General features: G+C 37.6%; 1 protein-coding gene across 1 annotated transcript in view; it reads right to left on the bottom strand.

Moving 5' to 3' along the window:
• The window catches only part of LARS1 (leucyl-tRNA synthetase 1), a 69,689-nt gene that overhangs the window by 8,025 nt on the left and 37,750 nt on the right, over positions 1-23,914 (bottom strand). Inside the window, exons 16-30 of the mRNA XM_008014845.3 lie at positions 23,284-23,369; positions 23,129-23,194; positions 22,925-23,007; positions 22,063-22,201; positions 21,517-21,729; positions 18,893-18,950; positions 14,912-14,975; positions 12,183-12,366; positions 10,299-10,389; positions 9,298-9,438; positions 8,276-8,416; positions 7,973-8,083; positions 5,744-5,854; positions 3,295-3,399; positions 1,324-1,419 (exon numbers count right to left, since the gene is read on the bottom strand). Coding sequence (XP_008013036.3) covers positions 1,324-1,419; positions 3,295-3,399; positions 5,744-5,854; positions 7,973-8,083; positions 8,276-8,416; positions 9,298-9,438; positions 10,299-10,389; positions 12,183-12,366; positions 14,912-14,975; positions 18,893-18,950; positions 21,517-21,729; positions 22,063-22,201; positions 22,925-23,007; positions 23,129-23,194; positions 23,284-23,369 — 1,689 coding nt within the window. The remainder of the gene's footprint in view (positions 1-1,323; positions 1,420-3,294; positions 3,400-5,743; positions 5,855-7,972; positions 8,084-8,275; positions 8,417-9,297; positions 9,439-10,298; positions 10,390-12,182; positions 12,367-14,911; positions 14,976-18,892; positions 18,951-21,516; positions 21,730-22,062; positions 22,202-22,924; positions 23,008-23,128; positions 23,195-23,283; positions 23,370-23,914) is intronic.

Below are 23,914 nucleotides of genomic sequence, written 5' to 3'. Positions count from 1 at the left end.
TCCCATTACTGGGTATATACCCAAAGGATTATAAATCATTCTACTATAAAGACACATGCACACATATGTCTATTGCAGCATGGGTCACAATAGCAAAGACTTGGAACCAACCCAAATGCTCATCAATGATAGACTGGATAAAGACAATGTGGCACATATACACCATGCAATACTATGCAGGCATAAAAAATGATGAGTTATGTCCTTTGTAGGGACTTGGATGAAGCTGGAAACCATCATTCTCCACAAACTAACACAGGAACAGAAAACCAAACACTGCATGTTCTCACTCATAAGTGGGAGTTGAACAATGAGAACACATGGACATAGGGAGCAGAATATCACACACCAGAGCCTGTTGGGGTGGGGTGGGCAAGGGGAGGGATAGCGTTAAGAGAAATACCTAATTTAGATGACAGGTAGATGGGTGCAGCAATCCACCATGGCACATGTATACCTATGTAACAAACCTGCACGTTCTGCACACGTATCCCAGAACTTAAAAAAAAAAAAAGGCCGGGCGCAGTGGCTCATGCCTGTAATCCCAGCACTTTGGGAGGCCAAGGAGGGTGGATCATGAGGTCAGGAGATCGAGATCATCCTGGCTAACACAGTGAAACCCCATCTCTACTAAAAATACAAAAAATTAGCCAGTCATGGTGGTGGGCGCCTGTAGTCCCAGCTACTCAGGAGGCTGAGGCAGGAGAATGGCATGAACCCGGGAGGCGGAGCTTGCAGTGAGCCGAGATTGCGCCACTGCACTCCAGTCTGGGTGACAGAGCAAGACTCCGTCTCAAAAAAATAAAAACAAAAAAACCCCAGAATCTCCAAAACCTTTTTGTCTTCACCAATAATGGCCCAAAACTAAGGGGTTAAAAAAAGCGATTCCAGCATAACTTAAGATGATGCATCAATCCAGTTTATACTAAAAACAAAACAGCCTTGAATAACAATCAAACCAAGACTCATCTGAGGTTTAAAAGCTCCTTTTAACTGTCTAAAAAGGTTCTACATTTCCAGTATTTTTAAATAAAAACCAGATACTGAAAATCATACTTTTTATTTTTAAAACCCACAAATAACATCTGATAGTTCCTGTAATAGTAAAGTGAGGAAAAAGTAAGTATTGCACTGACCAAAGGAATTGGGGCATTTCAGGTGCATCCCCATTTCTAACAAACAATGGGGTCTACAACAAACCAACCACTTAATATCTCTGGACCTTACTTGGTTCTATTTTTTAAATGTGGATTTAGATGTAATGATCTCTAGGTCTCTTCTAGTTTTAAAATGCAATGATTCAGTGAGATTCCTTCAACTTACTTCTATTCTAAAAACAGTAAGTGGTTTCCCAGGACAGCAGTCTTCCCTGATTTTATCTTCTGCTTCGGAGGCAAACTTGACTTCTATGTGTTCTAGCTAAATAGAGGGGAAAAAATGGAAGTTATTAGTATCACTTAATGTGATTCAAATTAATCACCACCTCATTTCACCAAGAACAAAACTAGGTTCTCCAGTTAACATGAAATGGTCTGTGCAATTTTATTATTTTCCATATAAATATTAAATGAAATCTGTAGTCAGTTATTTAACATTCATTTTAGATGTCTCATAGTATTGTTATTTATATAGTCATGTTTATCATTTTCTATAATGAAATCTGGCATCTATCTGCCATATAAAACAAAATGCAAATCAGCATAAGAGGCTTCCACTTAAGACAAATTGAAGTTCAGAAATCTATCATTTGAGAATAAAAGGCTTCCACTTAAATAAATGGAAGAAAAGCTCAGAAATATAGCACAGTGCATATGTCTGAATATAAGATGACCCTAAACATAAGGTGTGTCCGCATGGTCCAAGTGAAAAGATCCAGGAAGTTTTTTGACTTACATAAATATATATGAACATTTAGATATATATAAAATGGATGTCATTTAATGTTTATTAATTTCATTAACTCATTTAAAATAAAATACTTAATTAGAAACAACTTTCTTCCATCTCCATATTTCACAAAACAATTTTACTTAAACTCCAAACCTGTATTTCTTTTTACTTGAGTGTCTTCATTATTACTAGGACCACTTTTTGAGTGCTCTAACAGTTTTCTAGAGCAAATGGCTTTTCCTTTTGCCTAAGTTGTCTGAGACCAGCTTATTTACAATCTATATATAAAGTTGTGACTGGGGCACAAAGATCGGATGGGGAGAGAGTCACAGATATGTAAAAGCTACTGGTACTGTTCTAGTTCTTGGATTGGGTAGTAGATTCATGAATGTTCATTTTATTATAAATTGGGAGAGAAAAAAAACATGGGAAGATATGGAACAATCATAATATATCATGAACCAGACATTATAATTAATCCAATTCTGCAAATCAAAAGGGAGGGGGGGGAAAAAGCACCAATTCAGAGTACTCCATAACATAAGAGGTTTGGAAAGCATTTAAATATAAGGTCTCTTAAAAATAACTTGCAGTATAAAGTATAAATAATTTGCAGTATAAAGTATAAATAAAGTATAAATAATTTGCTGCTATAAAGACACACGCACACATATGTTTACTGCGGCACTATTCACAATAGCAAAGACTTGGAATCAACCCAAATGTCCATCAGTGACAGACTGGATTAAGAAAATGTGGCACATATACACCATGGAATACTATGCAGCCATAAAAAAGGATGAGTTCATGTCCTTTGTAGGGACATAGATGCAGCTGGAAACCATCATTCTCAGCAAACTATCGCAAGAACAGAAAACCAAACACTGCATGTTCTCACTCATAGGTGGGAATTGAACAATGACATCACTTGGACACAGGAAGGGGAACATCACACACTGGGGCCTACTGTGGGGAGGGGGAGGGGGGAGGGATAGCATTAGGAGATATACCTAATGTAAATGACGAGTTAATGGGTGCAGCACACCAACATGGCACATGTATACATATGTAACACACCTGCACGTTGTGCACATGCACCCTAGAACTTAAAGTATAATTAAAAAAAAAAAATTTGCAGTATCATATCCAGACATACAGTTTTTTAATGTATAATTGATTATATGTAAATTAAGAATTGATAAAATAAGATGACAGATCTTTTTTTTCCTGCAACTTTTATACTCACCCATTTTTCTTCTCTCCAAAAATATTTCTGACTGACATATTTAACAAAGATACTAAACACAGAAGATGAAGTTTATAAAAAGATTTACTGTAAAATAAAAGAGCTGGATTATGGTTTAACTACTGTTAAATAGTTATTACAATCCCAGGACCTCTTACTTCAAGGGAATTAGTCAGGTAGACTATATTCTCCATAAGCACCGCCTTTTCATCAAATTCTAATTGCAAATCCAGTATACGAGGCCCCATCTTCTCCAGGTTTTCCTAATAGCCAAAATGGTATGGAAAAACAAAATCACAGTAAGAATATGTTGGAAAACATACTTCCTTCAAAGTAATCATTCCTCTCTCAGTTGATAAAATCTCAGATTTCAGGAGTTAAAGGAAAGGCCTTGGACTCATGATTTCCTTTACCTACATTTGCTTGTTAATGAAATTTACTAGCTCCAAATAATTATCATTTAAAGTATTATAAGATTATGGCAGCAATGAAAAGATGGGAAGGCACAAGGTTTTCAGATTTATAAAGTAAATATGGTTTTATGATTGTTTATTTAGACTGACTTAATTTGCAAGCCCAAAGAATTCACTTGACAGAGAATCAACCAAATGTATGAAAATATCCCTTTAAGTTACCAAAAAAACCAAAATTTTAATTTTCTGAGATACCACCTTCTTACAGCTGTTTCAGAGAATGATGAATTAATAATATCCAAACAAAAAATCCCCAAAGATATTTCTGCAAAGTTTAAAGAAAAAAAACTCATACCACATGAGTACTCAAACATGGCATGTAAAAAATAATTTCTTATTCTTAATTTTCTTGGATAGTCGATATTTGCTGCACAAAATAGAATCCTAGAGATCCAAGTACATATGCATAGATACAACTACCTAGAACACGTTATACTTAATGAAAGTGACCTGACATTATTCCTGCTACTCACTGTTTTAGCTTACTATGCAAGTTCTATTTCTTTTTCCCATGAAAAGTGCTAGAAAGTCATTTTCTTATTCCCAGATTTATTAATCCCTTTCAAAGTTTGCAAAACCACTAATTTGCCTGGCAAATCACCAACGTAATTTTAAAAATATATCACCACTCAAACGGTCTGATGATGGTTCTTCAAATTTAAATGAGATCCTAAAGAAGCCAACTTTTGAATCTAATATCATTTTATACACACACACACGCACGCTGTCTCTTGCTATATATATACACGCAACTACTTTTCGAACAGGTTTCCCTGGATTCTCTTAAAACATGTCATCAAAATTAATGGCCTCTGCAAACACCAATGGAATATTTTGTTGGATCCACATGTTGACAGTGATTTGGCATTATGACCAATGACACTAGTCACTGGGGAACCAATGAACTATGAACATACTAGCACTCACATTACAACTTGATTGGTGTAGGTCAATCCAGGATCCTAAATTACTTCTGAAACCTAAAATACCCTGAGGATCAAACAGTGACTTTGGTCTAAGAGAATTAAAAACCTTTTCCAAGAATACCAATCTATTATAGTATTGGAAAAGTTAAGAGGTCTGGTCTCCATCAGGCATCTGCAGCCAAGAAGACACAAGAATTAAAGGACAGTAAAAGAATAACCGCGATATGCTTAGTAGGCTGGAAGATACTAATGTGCATTTTCAAACAACATTTACCAAGCCTACTTCTTGACTGGTGCTGCTTAGGTGTGTTAGGTATACTACGCAGCACTCCTAAAAAGTTAGGTTCTATAGTATCCTCATTTTATGGATGAAAAATCCTATGGCCCAAAAAATTAAAGTTATTTGACCAAGGTCTCAAAACTAAGAAATGACAGATACACAGAATTTCAACCCAGATTTTTCTGGCCTCATAGTCTGAGATCTTAAGCAATATAAGCCTTCTTTCGGTTTCTTTTTGTCAAGAAATCCAACAATACATCAGCTATGTATATGAAGAAAACTTAGAGTCTAACCCAATAATTCTCAATGGCAAGAAGTGGAAGGTGATTCTGCCCCCAGCGGACATTTGGCAATGTCTGGAGATATTTTTCATTGTCATAACTAGCGGGAAAGGTAGTTCTACCGGCTTCTAATGAGTAGAAGCCAGGGATGCCGTTAAAGTGTCCCACAAGAACTATCGAGCCCAAAATACCAATAGAGCTATGCTGAGAAACCCTGGTCCAACCACTATAACCAGTGTTTATCCTGTTAAGCTGTACCTATACAAATATTGAATCCTGGTTCCAGGAATAGGGTCTAGGAAATGCAAGCCTCTATAAGCCTAATGTAAGCCAAAAGAGTATGTTTCTTTCCCAAACTTGAAAGAAAGGAAGGTAGAATATGAAGGGAACAGTTCAGGGCAGCAATTCTAAACCAATTTTTCTTCCACAATACATATTTTTCACATACTCAGCGATTCCACAAGTAAACCCAAAATCTGATAGATCATTTCTCACAGCCATTGATTGAAAAGTGCTATTTCAGCAGATTTCTGGCAGGAGATTATGTCCAAGGCTTTTCCCCATCCTTCTATTGTCCTATCCATCCTTCTAGTGTCCTATCTAACCATTACTCATGTGGTCACAGCTGCATAAGGTCCACAGCTTACCTTAATCATGGCAACAAATGGCATGACTTTCTTCATGTATTTCTTCAGTTCTGGCATACTGCCTAGTTCACTAGCAATGACTTTGTTGTCAGGCAGTTTTCCATTATTGGCCTAAAAAAAGAAAGGAGGGAGAGTAATGTAGAAAAAAAAGTCTCAAGAATAAGACAGAATAGTAGATTTGACTATAGTCTGCCAGGCATAGAATGGTGGCCTCTACTGATCCTTAGAGAACAGCAGAAAAGTGTCCAGCCCTAGCATCATGGAGAAGTGAAAGATGAATGAACAATGCAGAAGGAAGTCTCCTATTCTCTATAAAGTGACGACACATACTTTTTAGTTCAGAGGAGGAAAAAAAGTGATTTGTGTTGAATATTTCTCCTGTTCAGAAACTAAATGGTCTCATAAAAACTTGTTTTCAAATTTCTAAAAGCATTTCATTAGTCATATTAAAATAAAAAAGTACACAACTATTATACAAGTTTATATAATGTCTGCTTTTGGACACTAGAAAGAAATTGTTACAATTGTGAAAAGAATCCCTAGCTATTGCCCTGTTAAAAACAGAATCATTTCTATCTACTCAGAAATAAATATCTATATCGTATGTCACTAATGAGTACAATCCAAGTGTGCTTTAAATGAATCTAAATTCATTTCTTTCTACAGATATTAATGGTCCCCTCAACAGAGTGAGAAACAAAGCAAGTGGTCTTTTCAAAGTTTTGGGCGACTTATTTTCTCCTTATTGTAAAAGGAAGGGTTGGGAATGAATCTAAACGAAAAAGAACACATAACACAATTTCAAAAAATCTATTTTCAATTCCAAATTTTACTAAAGTACATGGGAAAAAATATTCTACTTGTTAATGTATTCCTCTGAAACACATAAAAAAGAAAAAGGGTGGGAAACACTCCTTTGCCTTATGTCACCAAAAAGGTGCCACATTCAACATAAGAACACTCTTCGTGATTATAAATGAACATTCTTTTCATTCTTGTGGATGAAAACATACAAAAATCTAAAAGAAAGCTGCTAATGCCAAAAGATACCACTGTTTTCAATTATCTAGTCAATGAATACTAAGTAAAAATACAACTTCAAAAAGAAGAGAGGTGATGCATTTTTTAATACCTAAGACATTACATATTATATTTGGGTTCTTCCACTGCTTCCTTGAAATTACTGGTATGAATATACAATCCACTGAGGCAGTTTCACTTTTCTGCCAACCAAAGTAGCTTTTATCTTTTATTTACCTTAATTCAAAATCTGCAAGCAGATTCTAAAGGCCACCTTCTATTTCTAACATACACAATCAAAGGTGGAAGTAGTTTTCCATAAAATAGACTCACAAGGAATACAAAAACATTTGCTCTTCTCTCTCAAATTTTACAAATGTAAAAGCAGTTTTTCTTAGCATTTCTTAATTAACTCTGAAAAGTATTCAGGCAAAATTCCAATAACGGTCTAGAATATCAAAGCTAAGAATTTTTCCTTTATGTTTCTTCTTTACATTTTGACCACAATCCATATTTTGTCTCTCTTTTTTAAGTGTACCTTAGTGGTCTGCATCTAGCAATAACTGTTTTAATAACCTAAGCAAAAAAGCCAAAGTCCACAAACACACTTTGTTTCTACATTTTGAATGCAGAGGAAAAATAGATTTTTTTCTTTCAGGAAAACTTAGATCTAAGTTATTGAGTTCCCTTTAAATGGATTTATCATTATCTGGCACAGCCAAAAATGTCTTCAAGTTCTACATTTCTATAGGTAATTATCAAACCAAACAACATTTAAGGTACTCAAAAACAAAGCTTCACTTTTTTCCAAACAATAAATGAGGTTATGGTTTGAAATAATTTAATGAATGAATAAATTTAATGAATGACTCCCACTGCTCAAGTTATAACAAATTCCAAAGGCAAACTCTGTCCTTTCGTTTCATTATTTCAACTACACATATGAAAACCCCCAATTCTTTTGATTACATTCAACTAGATCCAATGTATTTTTGTATAAATGTTTCAAAAATGAGAGAAAAACAGCAGCTTTTTCCTCAGCATCCATTTAAGAGTCACCAAGAATAACAAAAGGATGCTCTCTGCCTAGAGGGAATGACACAAAGCTGCCTATCTTTCTTCTCCCAGACATTGCCAACATCCTGAAAACAAAAACAACATAGGGAGCATACAACACCATCGGGGGGAATAGTCTACTGAGAGCATCACCTCAAAGTGTTTACGTAGAACAGACAGGGTGGTATGTTGCCAAGGTGGATAGTTCTTTGCCACATAGATGGTGCAATGTGAGGGCTTCTGCAGGGGTTGTTTGTCAGCCTTCTACATGGTAAAAGAAAGAAAAACATTCAATAGCTTTTATATAAACCAAAAATGAGAAGAACCCTCCCCCAATATACACCACCATGGTCTTCACCATTAATGAAAATCTTTTTAACTTTCATTATTGTTAATTGTTATATGATCAATAACTTTTAAGGAATAATCTTTAAAAAAAAAAAAAAAAGACTTTACCTTCCCTTTTGCTGGCATCATATAGTTCTTGAGTCGTAGTCTAAGGTCATGTGTTACTTCCATGAGATACTGTGAGGAGTGTATTAAAACTTCATCCACAGGACCTGCCACAGGCCATGAAGCATTCATAATTGAGTCAGGCTTTTAAAAAAAGAAAAACAAAGAAAGTTCAGTGAGATTAGACAATGTAACTATTTTATGGTTCTTAATTATAGTTTCATACCAAGGATACCATCTGTAATTGTGTGCTCAGAGTTCAAACTTGACTACACATAACACACTTCCACAGCCCCTGATCTAATGTTCCCTAGAATTCAAGCTGTGAAGTCTGACTCTACATTCTTAATTAGCATCCATTTGTACAAGCGTATTAATACCCACACACATATGCTCACTTTCAAAGAAAATTATGTAACGCTAATTTGCCTAAATTTAATCATTATTATATAAATTATGCACACACTCAGTTTTTATCCTGTTAATACATCCAGTATTCAAGTATGGCTATTTGGTATATAGATCATGAGCACACTTCTGTATTGTTCATGCATTTAAAAATACAAAAGAGCCTAGCTAATATGGTTGGAAAGGAGTTATTAAACCAGCCAAATTATTTATCTGCAAGCCTAGGAGAAATAACTGAATTTATATTCATAGTAAGAATGCTAATATCCCTGAATATTAAGTCCTATGTATGCCAGAAGTTTTATATAAAACAAGAATACTTATGCAAATATACACCTATATCTTTGCTTATAAGGAACTCATAAAAATTGTTTATATCTTTCTCAATATTTTCACCTTTTAAAAATATGTATACACTGTGTAAATAAGGGCACATATATCCATCTGAATAGGAGATAACTCTGGTTTAACCTGTCATAATTATGATGCTGAATCCAGCATCACTCTTGAATTACTCACTTTCAGACTTTCTCTCTTAAGTAACAATATTAGCACAACACTTATTTAATGAAGCCAAAATCAAAACCACTTAAAACATTTTAAATGCATAAAGGTACCTTTCCCAGGAGTGTCCAGATGTGCTCACACAAATGTGGACAGAATGGAGCGAGGAGAAGTGTCTGAACTTCAATAAACCGGAACACAAGTTCTCTGTGCATCCCTTCCACAGCCAATTCACGGTACTTATCTTTTGCAGCCTATAAAATTTGAAATTATTTACCATTGCCCTCACCTTCTTTAAAATAAAAATAAAGGAAAAAATTTCAGTATCTTGGTTTTAATACATTTTTAAGTTTCTAGTCTTTTAAAAATCCATAACAAATTACTGTAAAGGTTTTACTTTAAGAATCTGCAAGTATTTATCTTTGTCCAAAGTACATGGTAGTTTTATACTAATAATTCTCAAAAAAAAAGAATTTTTTTACAGACAGTTTGTAACTGAGACAAAAAAGTTGAACAACTTTAACTGTATATTAAGGGTGACTGCTCTTAGCAGCATATAGGATATTAAATATGAAAAAAGACTATAAATACAACACATTGCTATGCTCAGCCATTTATCCTTATTTAACCACATCTCTGAAAACCAAGTTACATAAATCTCAATGTGATATTTTACACAGCTCATTGCGTAAAGCTGCATTTTTACTTTAAGCACTTTAAATGCCAAACTTGAGGAAATACTGACACCTTGTGGAAAACCTCAGAAAACACTTGCTCTCAAACTAATGGCAATTAATCACAATTTTGCCTTCGTTTTTATCAATTTTGAAATGTTTTCCTGGAAAGTATAGCTGAATTTTAGTTTTAATCTCCTTTATATGAATGCTCATAGCTTAACTAGGAGCAGAATTATTTAAATTAAATGGATATAATAGAAAAATACCAAAGAAAATAACTTAAAATCACAATTTATTGAAGACTTTAAAATTTTTCTGGCAGGATTTTCAGTCTATACTTAGGCGAGTAATTGTGCTATAGCAGGAAGAAAAAAGGGGGAAATACATATTGTTCACACTGACATGTTTTATAGCTACCAAAAGAATCAACAGCCTACCTGAAACTCAAAAAACCCTGTTTTCAAAGCTTCTTTAAACATCATCTTTTCATAGTTTTGATCTGTTTTTATAATTCCTGCATTCAATTCACTATTGAATAGGGGGAAAAAAAAGGTTATGGAGTTTAAAGGCACTTATACATAGCTATAAAAAACTGCTGCATATACAAATTTAAAATACTGCTTATTTAAGCAGTAAAATGAGAACAATGCCCAAAACATTTAAAACTGCTCAACACAACACCACCTTTGTGTTCCTTAAAACAAACTACTGCAGTCTCTCTATTGTGTATCCATCCTTAAGTACTGTCATCTGACACTGCTTAGGGCTCCTGTTTACGACATAATAAGTGATGTTTGTTTAGAAATTTATTGATGGACACTTTATTCTTATAAAGCCCAAAATGTAATATGAAAATAGCTTAACTAATATTGTAGCTAAGTTTTAGATTGTTTTTTTAATTTTGTTTTTTTTTTCGAGACAAGTCCTGTCTCTGTCACCTAGGTTAGAATGCAGTGGTATGATCACAACTCACTGTAGCCTCGAATGCCTAGGCTCAAAGTATCATCTCACCTCAGTCTCTCAAGTACTAGGACTATAGGTGCAAGCCACCTCACCAATTTTTTTTTTTTTTTTTTTTTTTGGTAAAGATGGGATCTCACTTTGTTGCCCAGGCTGGTCTCAAACTCCTGGGCTCAAGCAATCCTCCCACCTCAGCCTTTCAAAGTGCCTGGTTTACACGCATGAGCCACAGTGCCTGGCCATAGCTAGGTTTTAATTATTGCATTTACAATAACTAATACTGGACATTAGAAAAAAATTTTCTCATACCAATCCAGGTCCTTCTTAATTTGGCCTAATCTAGCCCCAACCTGTTTCATCTCCTACCTCTGCCCACCAGATAATGTACTTCAAATAAATATCAGACCCTTTCCATGGCTTATCCACACTTTCTCCTCTCCCTGAAAACACTTGTTTATTTTTCAAGAAACCCAGAATTTGGCCGGACGTGGTGCTCACGCCTGTAATCCCAGCATTTTGGGAGACCGAGGCGGGTGGATCACAAGGTCAGGAGTTTGAGACCAGCCTGGCCAACATAGTGAAACCCTGTCTCTACTAAAAATACAAAAAAATTAGCCAGACATGGTAGCGGGCGCCTGTAATCCCAGCTAGTTGGGAGGCTGGGGCAGAAGAATAGCTTGAAACTGGGAAGTAGAAGTTGCAGTGAGCCAAGATTGTGCCATTGCACTCCAGCCTGGGTGACAGTGCGAGACTCTGTATCGGAAAAAAAAAAAAAAAAAAAAGAAAGAAAGAAACCCAGAAGTCACATGATATCTCTGAATTCTCCTTATCTCTATTATTATACTTAAAAACTGGGTGCTTGTCTCTCTTGCGAGACAATAAGGAAGGATCATGTCTTATTCATCTTTGTAATACCAGCGCGTAGAATGACTCCAAAGATATTTATCCTTTTCTTTTAATCTACTTTTCCTTTAACCATTTTGCCCTACTCTAAAACAAGACAACATGGTAAAATGGTTATGAGAACAGACTTTCAAGACAGACGGAAGCAAGTTCATATCCCAAGTTTGCAACTACTGGCTTTTTAAGGCATTTAAGGAAATACTTAATTGTTCTAAGCTTCAGTTTCTTTATTTATAAAATAGAGCTAGTAATACCTGTATTATATAAGGTTACTTTGAGGCTAAAGTCAGATAATGGACACAAAATACTCAGCATAGTACTTGGCACAAGTAAGCCTTCAATGAATACTAGCTATTATTATCATTAGTTTATTTTCTTAAAAAAAGAAAAAGAAAACTTAAAAATGCACCACGACTAAGTAACTCTAAAACACAAAATGATTGGGATCTAGAGATTACCTGGCAAAAACTCTATCATTGAAAGTATTGGCAGGACCACTTCTTAGGCTGTCCCAGTTGGCAACCATTTCTTTCACCCATTCTACCCAGGTGTACAGACGGAGAATACCTGCATCTGCCATGGCTTCCACAAAGTTGGCATCTTCTACAGTGTCACCAGCATCAGCCAGAGCCAAACGCATTCCTGGAAGAAGAAAAAAAAGTCAATGAATTAAAAATATGGTTACTGAGTATCAATTGTGTCCTTTGTGTGCAGTTGGGTACCTTGCAAAGCCCATATATAAATTAACAAATGCTTTAAAGGACTGTCCTGGATCAACAACAAAAATTAAAATCACCAAAAAGTAGCATCCCTAACAGTGATGTTAAAATATTCGAGCCATTCATATTGATTTGCATCCACTAAGCACCAATATGTGTTTCTTCTCAGTCATGTTGAGTTAATGAGACAAAGTGATCTTTAATGAGGCAGAGATAGAAAATGATAAACTGGGGATAAAGATACACATTTCTTTGTGGTTTTCTTATCAACATCTCAGCCTCATTTAGAGGTAGCAAAATATATTTTAATGCATGAGAATACACACTGGTGCCTTATGTGTACAAACACATATGAATTTTTCTCAGCTGTGAAACTAGGTTCTTACAAGTTTACCACTAATAAAACTTTACTTTTTCAATTCTCATCTCTCAGTACTACCAAAATCTTCCATTCTAAAATATTGAAAAAAAAAAAAAAAAAACTAAATGTCCATCAATTAAACTGTAGGATATCCCTATAATGGAACACTATATTGTTGGGAAAAAAAAAAAAAAGAGGGAATTCATTATGTAGTTCTTTCTGTCTTTAGCTTTGGTGTCCAATCAAAGCATTCAGGTTCTACACTTTGCCTTTTCCACTTAACAGTTCATATTTGTATACTAACCCATACATACACATATCTATGTTTTTTGTTTGTTTGTATGAGATGGAGTTTCGCTCTTGTTGCTCAGACTGTAATGCAATGGCACGATCTTGGCTCAGTGCAACCTCCACCTCCCGGATTCAAGCAATTCTCCTGCCTCAGCCTCCTGAGTAGCTAGGATTATAGGCATGCACTACCATGTCCAGCTAATTTTGTATTTTTAGTAAAGACAGGGTTTCTCCATTTTGGTCAGGTTGGTCTCAAACTCCAGACCTCAGGTAATCCGCTCGCCTCAGCCTCCCAAAGTGCTAGGATTACAGGTGTGAGCCACCATGCCCGGCTGTTTATTTTTATATCTATATATCTATACACAAAATAACAATCATGAGCTCATACTTTTATCACCAAATCCAATCTGACTCCATGATTGGGCTCATTCTAGCATATTCTCTTTACTTACTTAATAGCTTCTTTTTCTGATAGTGAGCTCCATGAGGCAGAGGTTCTCATTATCTACCTGTTTACTTATTTATTGAATCCTAATATATACATAAAGTGGTTTTATAATTGCTTATATAACTTGTAAGAAACAGACTAATTCTATTATTTGGATACAGTTCTCTCTTTGACTTTGGTGTCCAACCAAAATACTGAGAACACAAACTGAGTTAGCCATGACCAATAAAAAGAAGTACCATGAAGACCAATGACTAATTATATAAGAAATGAATGGTTCTTTCAGGATAGTGCATCTCTTCTCTTGACACAATAATAATAAAATGTAATAGGACCGAGGCCAGACAAAAAAACAATTTTCTGAAAAAATCAATGTTCCCAGGTTCAAGACACCTTTAGGAATACCAAATACAGGACAGGCACGGTGGCTCATGCCTGTAATGTCAGCACTTTGGAAGGCCAAGGAGGATCACTTGAGGCCAGGAGTTCGAGACCAGCCTGGTCAACATGGAAAACCCCATCTCTACTAAAAATACAAAAATTAGCCAAGCGTGCAGGCACATGCCTGTAATCCCAGCTGTTTGAGAGGCTGGGGCATGAGAATTGCTTGAACCCCCGAGATGGAGGTTGCAGTGAGCCAAGATCATGCCACTGTACTCCAGCCTGGGTGACAAAACGAGACTTTGTCTCAGTTAATAAGAATGGAATACCAAATACAGAGGAAATATCTTGGAAAAGCTTCCTACATACTCAACTTTTTTTTTTTTTTTTTTTTTTTTTGAGACAGAGTTTCACTCTTGTTGACCAAGCTGGAGTGCAATGGTGTGATCTCGGCCCACTGCAACCTCCACCTCCCGGGTTCAAGCGATTCTCCTGCCTCAGCCTGCTTCAGCCTTCCAAAGTAGCCTGGACTACAGGCACCCGCCACCAGGCCCAGCTATTTTTTTTTTTTTTTTTTTTAGTTGAGACAGGGTTTCACCATGTTGGCCAGGCTGATCTTGAACTCCTGACCTCAGGTGATCCACCCGCCTCAGCTTCCCAAAGTCCTGGGATTACAGGCATGAGCCACCATGCCTGGCCCATACTCAACATCTCTACAAAACAAGTCTTGAATCTTAGCAATGATAATGAGTTCATTAAAAGAAGACTCAAAGTAACTTCAGGTTGATTTGTTCCTGAACACATCATGTCAGCAATTCTTATATATTAAATATCATGTTGCTCTCCAACAAAGGAAACATTAACATTTTAAAATTTTGTTAAAAGCAAAACAGAAAGTTAAAATTAAAACACCAATGTTAACATGTCTTCTATAATCTAAGGAGAACTGGACCCTATGGAACAGCAATAAGAAAAATGTTTACTCACCATCTGCTGAAAACTTATCAATAGCTTGGGTCAAAGTGAGGAAGTTGCCTGTGGATTTTGACATCTGAAATAGAGAGTCAGTGATCAAGCATTAATAGTAGTAATATAAATAAAATAAACCAAATCAGTTAAATAAATTAACTAGGTTGGCCATGACCAGATAAAAACAAAAAGGAATTGGAAATATGGAAAGGAAAAGATATATTTCACTAATTTTAGAGAGGTGAAAACTGAATTTCACCCAATAAAGTGGCTTGTTTGGGTTACTCAGTTCAGTGACGCAGCTAGGAGAGGACCTCCAGACTTACACTCAGTCCACTGATTCAGCCTACACTGTCTCCTGGTAATTGGGTTAGACATGTGTAATGATTCCGCTCTAACTCTGGAACACCAGCTGGTTACTTAAGAAAGAGCTTACAGCAATTAGAATCATTCAGAAATGGAATGGATCCGCTCATGAGGTTGGAGTTATGATTTCAGGAACCCTCCTATCATTAGGGTCACAATAATTGGTTGTTCAAGTTGTGCTCTGTCTTAGGGCAATGCATCTGAAGAAGCACCACTCACAGCCTAGCAATCTTTATTGTTTTAAAACTGTATGTCATTAGTATAACTATGCGGATATCAAAAGGAAATAATGATTATACCAGTTTTCTATTATACTACATGGCAATACATATCTTGTTCTAATAAAATCAGGATAGTACAACATTCAGATAGACCAAAGAAAATGTCAAGTTCTAACAAGAATAAATGTATTGCTCCTCTCTGACTTACAAAGAAGAAACTAGTTTAATAATCAAAAGTTCCTTGTTGATCTAACAAAATCTATTAAAATTACGTGTGCTTCTAAACAGCAGTTTTTCTGTCTAATATAGAGATTACCTTTTTTTTTTCTTTGAGATAGAGTCTTGCTCTGTTACCTAGGCTGGAGTGCAGTGGTGCAATCTTGGCTCACCGCAACCTCCACCTCCCTGGTTCAAGGGATTCTCCTACCTCAACCTCCTGAGTAGCTGGGATTACAGGCACGCACCATCATTCCCATCTAAATTTTGTACTGTTAGTCGGGACGGGGTTTCACCATGTTGGTCAGGCTGGTCTCGAACTCCTGACCTCATGATCTGCCCGCCCTGGCATCCCAAAGTGCTGGAATTACAGGCGTCAGCCACGGCACCCAGCCACAGATTATCTTAAAGTAATTTTTTTTATTACCTTTCAACATTAGGGCACAGGCTAAGTCTGATGTTACATAATGCAATTTATATCATCTGCCCTTTGTTTAAATCTACTACTGTCTTTTTTCTTTTTTTTTTTTTATACTGTTTATTTTTTATTTTTTTTGAGATGGAGTCTTGCTTTGTCGCCCAGGCTGGAGAGCAGGGGCGCGACCTCGGCTCACAGCAAGCTCCGCCTCCCATGTTCATGCCATTCTCCTGCCTCAGTTTCTGGACAGTCCCAGCCTGTAGCTGGGACTACAGGCGCCCGCCGCCACACCCGGCTAATTTTTTGTATTTTTTAGTAGAGACGGGGTTTCACCGTGTTAGCCAGGATGGTCTCGATCTCCTGACCTTGTGATCCGCCCGCCTCGGCCTCCCAGAGTGCTGGGATTACAGGCGCCAGCCACTGCGCCCGGCCTTTTTTTTTTTTTTTGAGATGGAGTTTCACTCTTGTCGCGCAGGCCTGAGGGCAATGGCACGTTCTCGGCTCACTGCAACTTCTGCCTCTCGGGTTCAAGCAATTCTCCTGCCTCAGCCTGTAGCTGGGATTACAGGTGCCCGCCACCAGGCCCGGCTAATTTTTTGTATTTTTAGTAGAGATGGAGTTTCATCAAGTCAGGCTGGTCTCGAACTCCTGAACTCAAGTGATCCACCCGCCTTGGCCTCCCAAATTGCTGGGATTATAGGTGTGAGTCACCGTGCCCAGCCCCCTACAACTATTTTCATTATGACGTAGATACTTATGACAACTAATACTGTCATTGCTATTCTGTTGGTTACAGTAAAATTCACTGGTTGTAACAAATCCTAATTTGTTACCATTTTTATTAATAAGGAATAAATAATTTTATACCTTTTTTTTTTTTAAGTCAAGGAGGGGTGCCCTTCTCTAATTAGCACAGAAGTATCATAGGGGCAAGTGAAGGGTCTGTCAAGTTTGCATAACCTCATGTTGAGGATATTGATTAATAAGATAAAGTCCTATGTAGTCTGTTTAAAAAAAAAAATCACCCATATCATTAACAGTAACAGTAGGGATAGTAACAGTAGAAGCATGGAGAGGACTACTATACTGCTTGGGAAGGAGCATTAAGTGACACCTAAAAATCTTACAGACTCCAAAATTCTATCATTCTACTAATTTAGTGGCCAGTCACAGTATAAAACAAAAAGCACCGAGCCATCTTCTCAACTTAAAAAAATAGCTCTTTCTGTCATCTTGGATCCTATGGAGGCCTGCTGGGAGCAGGACTTCTAAAAGGAAATATGGCTGGAAGGCTATGGTCCAAGACCATTTTAGCTGGCTATGAGCAGTGTCTCCAGAACACACAGCTCTTCTTAAAATTGAAGGTGTCAGCTGGGTGTGGTGGTTCACACCTGCAATCCCAGCACTTTGAGAGGCTGAGGTAGGTGGATCACGAGGTCGGGAGTTCAAGACCAGCCTGGCCAACATAGTGAAACCCCGTCTCTACTAAAAATACAAAAAAATTAGCCGAGCATGGTGGCAGGCAACTGTAATCCTAGCTACTCGGGAGGCTGAGGCAGGAGAATCGCTTAAATCCGGGAGGTGGAGGCTGCAGCCAGCTGAGATCGCATCATTGCATACCAGCCTGGACAACAGTGCGAGACTCTATCTCAAAAAAAAAAAAAAAAAAAAAAATGAAGGTATTTATGCTCAAGATGAAATAGAATTCTATTTGGGCAAGAGATGGGCTTATGTATACAAAGCAAAGAACGAGACAGTGACTCCTGGCAGCAAACCAAACAAAACCAGAATAATCTGGGGAAAGGTAACTTGGGCCCCACGGGAACAGTAGCATGGTTCATGCCAAATTCCTAAATGATCTTCCTGCTAAAGGTATTGGACACAGAATCTGAGTGATGCTATACCCCTCAAGGATTTAAACTAATGAAAAGTCAATAAATAAAAGTGGATTTGTTTAAAAATAAAAATTAAAAAACGGTTGGGTACAGAGGCTCATGCCTGTAATCCCAGCACTTTGGGAAGCCGAGGTGGGTGGATCACTTGAGGTCAGGAGTTCGAGACCTGCCTGGCCAACATGGCAAAACCCGATCTCTCCGGAAAAAAACAAAAGTTAGCCAGGCATGGTGGCATGCGTCTGTAATCCCAGCTACTCAGGAGGCTGAGGCAAGTGAATCGCTTGAATCTGGGAGGTGAAGGTTGCAGTAAGCCAAGATCGTGCCACTGCACTGCAGCCTGGGCGAAACTCCATCACAAAAAAAAAAAAAAAAAAAGGAAAAGAAAACTCTTCTGGGTCACAATGCTAAGCTCTTTATGATTCCTGTCCTTGTGTCTGTCTTTTTCTCTCTTTACTTCAGTCACAATTTGTGTCACCTTTTGCCACTCTAAATACAAATGTTACAAATAGGTAACTTTTCCCTATCTCTCCCTTCAATTAATACTATCTACTCCCCCTGCTCAATTTTAAAGATAAAAATTAATTTATGCTTAGTCCTAAATATGCTAATTAGAAGGTTTTCAACTCTGATTAATTCATATTATTTCTTATTTATTTACTAAATTTTTGGTAAATATGGGGTCTCACTATGTTGTCCAGGCTGGTCTTGAACTCCTGGCCTCAAGTGATCCTCCCATCTTGGCCTCCCAAAGCTCTGGGACTACAGACACAAGGCACCACATCTGGACACATTATTTCTTACACACATTAAAAAAAAGTGCAACACCCTAAATCTGAAAAGCCTTCCGCAGAATTTTAAACTTTCAAGATGCAATAAGCCTTACCTTCTCAGAATTCAGGAGGAGATGTCCATTTGCTCTCACAGCTGTAGGCCATTTGTCACTTCACAGATAAATGTTTAAAGACAGAAAATAAGAAACAAAGATGATAGTTCTGGCTTAAAATTTTGAAGTAAAAGCTAATAGACTCATAAAGGTTTGCTAAGATAAAAGTGCAAGGATATACACTGTAGTCCTTTTTGTAATGGGAAATGAAAACAAAGCAAAGGACTGGCTACCTAAACTAGGATACAGGTATACAATGATGTAACTACTTAGGTGGGGCTACAAGTATGGATATAAAAAGATCTTAAAAATATATGTGAAGGCCGGGCACGGTGGCTCACGCCTGTAATCCCAGCACTTTGGGAGGCCAAGGCGGGAGGATCACAAGGCCAGGAGTTCAAGACGAGCCTAGCCAGGATGGTGAAGCCCCATCTCTACTAAAAATACAAAAATTAGCCGGGTGTGGTGGCGGGCGCCTGTGATCCCAGCTGCTGAGGAGGCTGAGGTGGACAGTTGCTTGAACCTCGGAGGCAGAGGTTGCGGTGAGCCAAGATCGCACCACTGCACTCCAGCCTGGGTGACAAAGCAAGACTCCATCTCAAAAAAACATATATATATATGTGTGTGTGTGTGTGCGCGCGCATGTGTGTGTGAAAACATAAGACAGAGCAGTGTAAACAATGTGGTACCTTTGTATATATTAACAAATAAATAGAGATATCAGATGCTGATATATAAAATCACAAGAAACCAATAGTATCATGATGAGTTTTGGGAAATACAGTAGTGTGCAGGCAAGGGTGAAAGTTCACTTTTAACTTTTTGCCTTTATGTACTCTTTAAATTTTCAAACTATGTACATGTCATTCATTCATTCTAGCAATGAGATCATATGGGGGGTTGAGAGCAAGAGTTCTGTAGCCAATCTCTCTGGGTTTGCATACTTGTACTAACATTCATTAGCTGGGTAGCTTTGGGTTATGATTTGTTCCTCTTTATTCCTCAGTATAGTTCCCTGCCTATAGACATGGACATTAAAGACCTTCCTCAAAAAGCTGTCATAAAAAGAGTTATTAAAAGTGATTTAAAAAGTACCTGGCATAAGTTCTTGATGTCATTACTTATCTGTAATTTTTAAAAACCTAACAAATGTGAAAAAAATTGGTGCAAAGGAATGAAGACTCAACTTATTGGTAAAGAATACTTCTGAGATATCCAATTTGCCTAAAAATGCATTGTAAACAATAGAGAAAAATAGTAGGGCCAGGCACGGTGGCTCACACCTGTAATCCAAGTACTTTGGGAGGCTGAGACAGGAGGACCACTTGAGTCCAGGAGTTTGAGACCAGCCTGGGCAACAAAGTGAGACCTCGTCTCTATAAAAAAATAAACAAAATTATCCAGGCAAGGTGACATGTGGCTAGTCCCAGCTATTCGGAAGGCTGAAGTGTGAGGATCACTTGAGTCCGCGAGGTCGAGGCTGCAGTGAGCCAAGATCGTGCCACTGCACTTCAGCCCGAATAACAGAGTGAGAATCTGTCGAAAAATAAATAAATAAATAAATAAGGTAAGTAATAACACTGGATGACAAGTAGTGTATGAACGACATTAAATTTATTTTATTCCTCTGGGCTGGGCACAGTGGCTCATGCCTGTAATCTCAGCACTTTGGGAGGCCAAGGTGGGTGGATCGCCTGAGGTCAGGAGTTCAAGACCAGCCTGGCTAACATGGTGAAACCCCATCTCTACTAAAAATACTACATTAGCCAGGCATAGTGGTGCATGCCTGTAATCCCAGCTACTTGGGAGGCTGAGGCAGGAGAATTGCTTGAAACCGGGAGGCGGAGGTTGCAGTGAGCTGAGATCACACCATTGCACTCCAGCCTGGGCAACAAGAGCAAAACTCTGTCTCAAAAAAATAAAAAATAAAAAATACTCGGGAGGCTGAGACAGGAGAATTGCTCGAACCCGGGAGGCAGAGGATGCAGCAAGCCGAGATCATGCCACTGCACTCCAGTCTGGACTCTGTCTCAAAAAAAAAATTATTTTATTCCTTTACTTCAAAATCTTCATTTTATTCTTGAGGAAAAAAACGTAATTTTATTCTAAATACAAGAAGGCATAAGAAATTGTTTTGGTTTTATGAAATAAAATTTGAACAGACTAAGAGGTTTGTTTCCTCAGCTACTTGAGGGACTAGAGGGAAAAGTAGACACGTCTGGGTAAAGAGGGAAAAGGACAGAAGGATTCCTCTGAAGAAACAGACTCTAGTCAGGATGTTACTAAAACTAATGCTGGAACCTTGGGGCTCTCCGCTCTAAAGAGAAAGTTCTTTCCAATTCTAATGTTCTAGAATAATTCCTGCATTTAACAGGTCAAATGAATTACTAGCAGACCAGCAATGCACCTGAAATATGACATGCTTTGGTGCTTGGGGTAGGTATGTGGATTTCTGGATGCAACAGATAGGAGGTGGCCTTTCTGTTTTAGTACATATTTAAGAAAAAGAACATAACTGGCAAATCTATACTATCCCCTCCGCGATAATTTCTTAGATATTTGAAGCCACAAAACACCACTATTGACAATCAATAAATCTAGTCCACACCTATTTTATCATTCACCTTTGTTCCGGCCACATAGCCACATGATTATAAAGGTAATATGAAAGATGATTTGGAACAAGATCCTTGCCAGAGACGCGAAGATCAACAGGATACCAGAACTCAAACTCCTGCTTTAACTGATCTAATTTTTCCTTTGGGATCTGAGTCTTAGGAAATGGAGCCTCCTTGAAGAAAACATAATCCCAAACTTCCTTGGTCATCTGTTGTGGTCTGTATTAAAAATAAAACAAACTATTATATATACATATATGTAATTTCTTTGGAAGAATCAATACCTGAATCTCTTCAGGTATTGATGGATTAGGAATCTCTTTCTTAACGTAGTTACAGGAACAAACAAGGACAATAGCTTCCACAAGAATGAAGAATAGATGATGATAGTAAGGGGCTATCTATTAATTTTTCCCAGTTCAACAGTAAAAAAGCAAAAACATCATGACAAAATTTGGCTACATAAATCTTATTAAAACATTTCAATATGTAAATCAAATATCACAACTCTTACTGACAAATTATGTTCCTTTCCCTTATCTGTTTACCAACCTAATGCCCAGCGGAGACTCTGCCTGTCCATGCAAGTTACCCCCCTGCAATAGGTGTGCGACTGTGTAAAATGCCATGTAAATAGTGGAGTCAGAAAGTGATTCAATCAGCCACTGCTCATCCCAAGGCAGGTGAGTGCCTGAAAAATAAAAAGTAACACATGAGGAACCTGAGAGACATTTCATCTATAGAATCCACATTTTTAAGAAGAGGGCTATAGCATTTACAAAGCTACTTATTTAGGAAGTTCTTAAATTATTCTTGAATAATTAATAAAAATAAAATGGTAGATAAAAGACAAAATGGGCCAGGCACGGTGGCGCAAGCCTGTAAACCCAGCACTCTGGGGGGCCGAGGTGGGTGGGTCACCTAAGGTCAGCAGTTCAAGACCAAACCGGCCAACATGGTAAAACCCTGTCTCTACTAAAAGTACAAAAAAAATTAGCCAGGCATGGTGGTGGTTGCCTGTAATCCCAGCTACTTGGGAGGCTGAGGCAGGAGAATCACTTGAACCCAGGAGGCAGAGGTTGCAGTGAGCAGAGATCGTGCCACTGCACTCTAGCCTAGGCAACAGAGCAAGACTCTGTCTCAAAAAAAGGAAAAGAAAAAAAAAGACAAATGGTTGAAGCTTGGAGTCTCTCTATAAAAAAGACACACCATAAAATCTATACGGATTAGAGAAGGCATATTTCTACCACATAGTAGATGATAGTGGACTATATCCTAGTTTTCCTGACCATCCAAAGAAAACTTCTTGCTTTCAATTCAGAAAACACTAGAATTGAGGGGGGGGAAGGTAAAAACGTGTATTTCCTTGTAACTGGCAAAATTACCCAAACAGAAAAATTTCAAGTTTGTTTACCTAGACCATAAGTTCTTGAGCAAGCATGTTCTTGTAGCCAATCTAAGGTGGCTTCAAAATTCCTCCTGGTCTCCTCACAGAATCTAGAAAACAGCAAAAGACAAAGTGTATCTTTAGTGGTTCACTTTTTTGTTGCATTTCAACTTTATTTTTTCCACATTTTTTATCTCCTTTTTCCTCCCTCATCACTTTCTCCCATCTTACGTTTCCAGGTTCTTCAAGCACTGAGATGTCTGTTTCTTCCAATTCTCTTCTCCATAATCTAAGTACCTATGAGTGAACAAATTGATTTTTTTTTTTTTTAAGTCAAAGATGAGCACACTGACTAGGGGAATTTTCTTGCTATAAAAGAGACTAACCACTGGTCACACAGAGCCACGACACATTCATCTGACGACCTGGACATCACTTGTTTCTCTGGTTCCATGTAAATAAGTGCATCTCCCTAAAGGAAGGTAAATAAACAAATATTAGATACTATGTCAAATCAATCTTCATTCCTCAAGGATAAAAATTACTTTAAAAAAATGCTATACCACCAATAACTGAAAGCCCACATTTTCATTATGTCTTCCCCACCTTCCCAGGGTCAGTTATCTTCTACCTTTCCTTCTATGTAACACTTGCTTTTAAAAAGGCATGAATCTTCATCAAGCGGATCACTTTCTCTACCTACTGATTATTTCATTTCAGTGAAAGACTAAAAAGTGAACAAAAAGGAAAAAAACACAGAAGATGGTTAGCAGTTTCGAATCCTATGGTTTGAAGGTTAGGCTTCCTATGACAGTTTTCTGGGGTTTTGTGTCTTTTGGTTTTGTTTTGTTTTTGTTTTGACAGATAGGGTCTTGCTCTGTTACCCAGGCTGGAGTGAAGTGGCGCTATCACAGCTCACCACAACCTCGACCTCCTGGCTCATGTGACCCTTCTACTTCACACTGCAGCCTCCTGAGTAGCTGGAACTACAGGCACATGTCACTCCACCTAGTTAAT

Source organism: Chlorocebus sabaeus, chromosome 23, assembly GCF_047675955.1.
Source record: "Chlorocebus sabaeus isolate Y175 chromosome 23, mChlSab1.0.hap1, whole genome shotgun sequence".
NCBI lineage: Eukaryota > Metazoa > Chordata > Mammalia > Primates > Cercopithecidae > Chlorocebus > Chlorocebus sabaeus.
The sequence above is the reverse complement of the archived record's forward strand: the minus strand, read 5'-3'. Positions and strand labels throughout refer to the sequence as shown.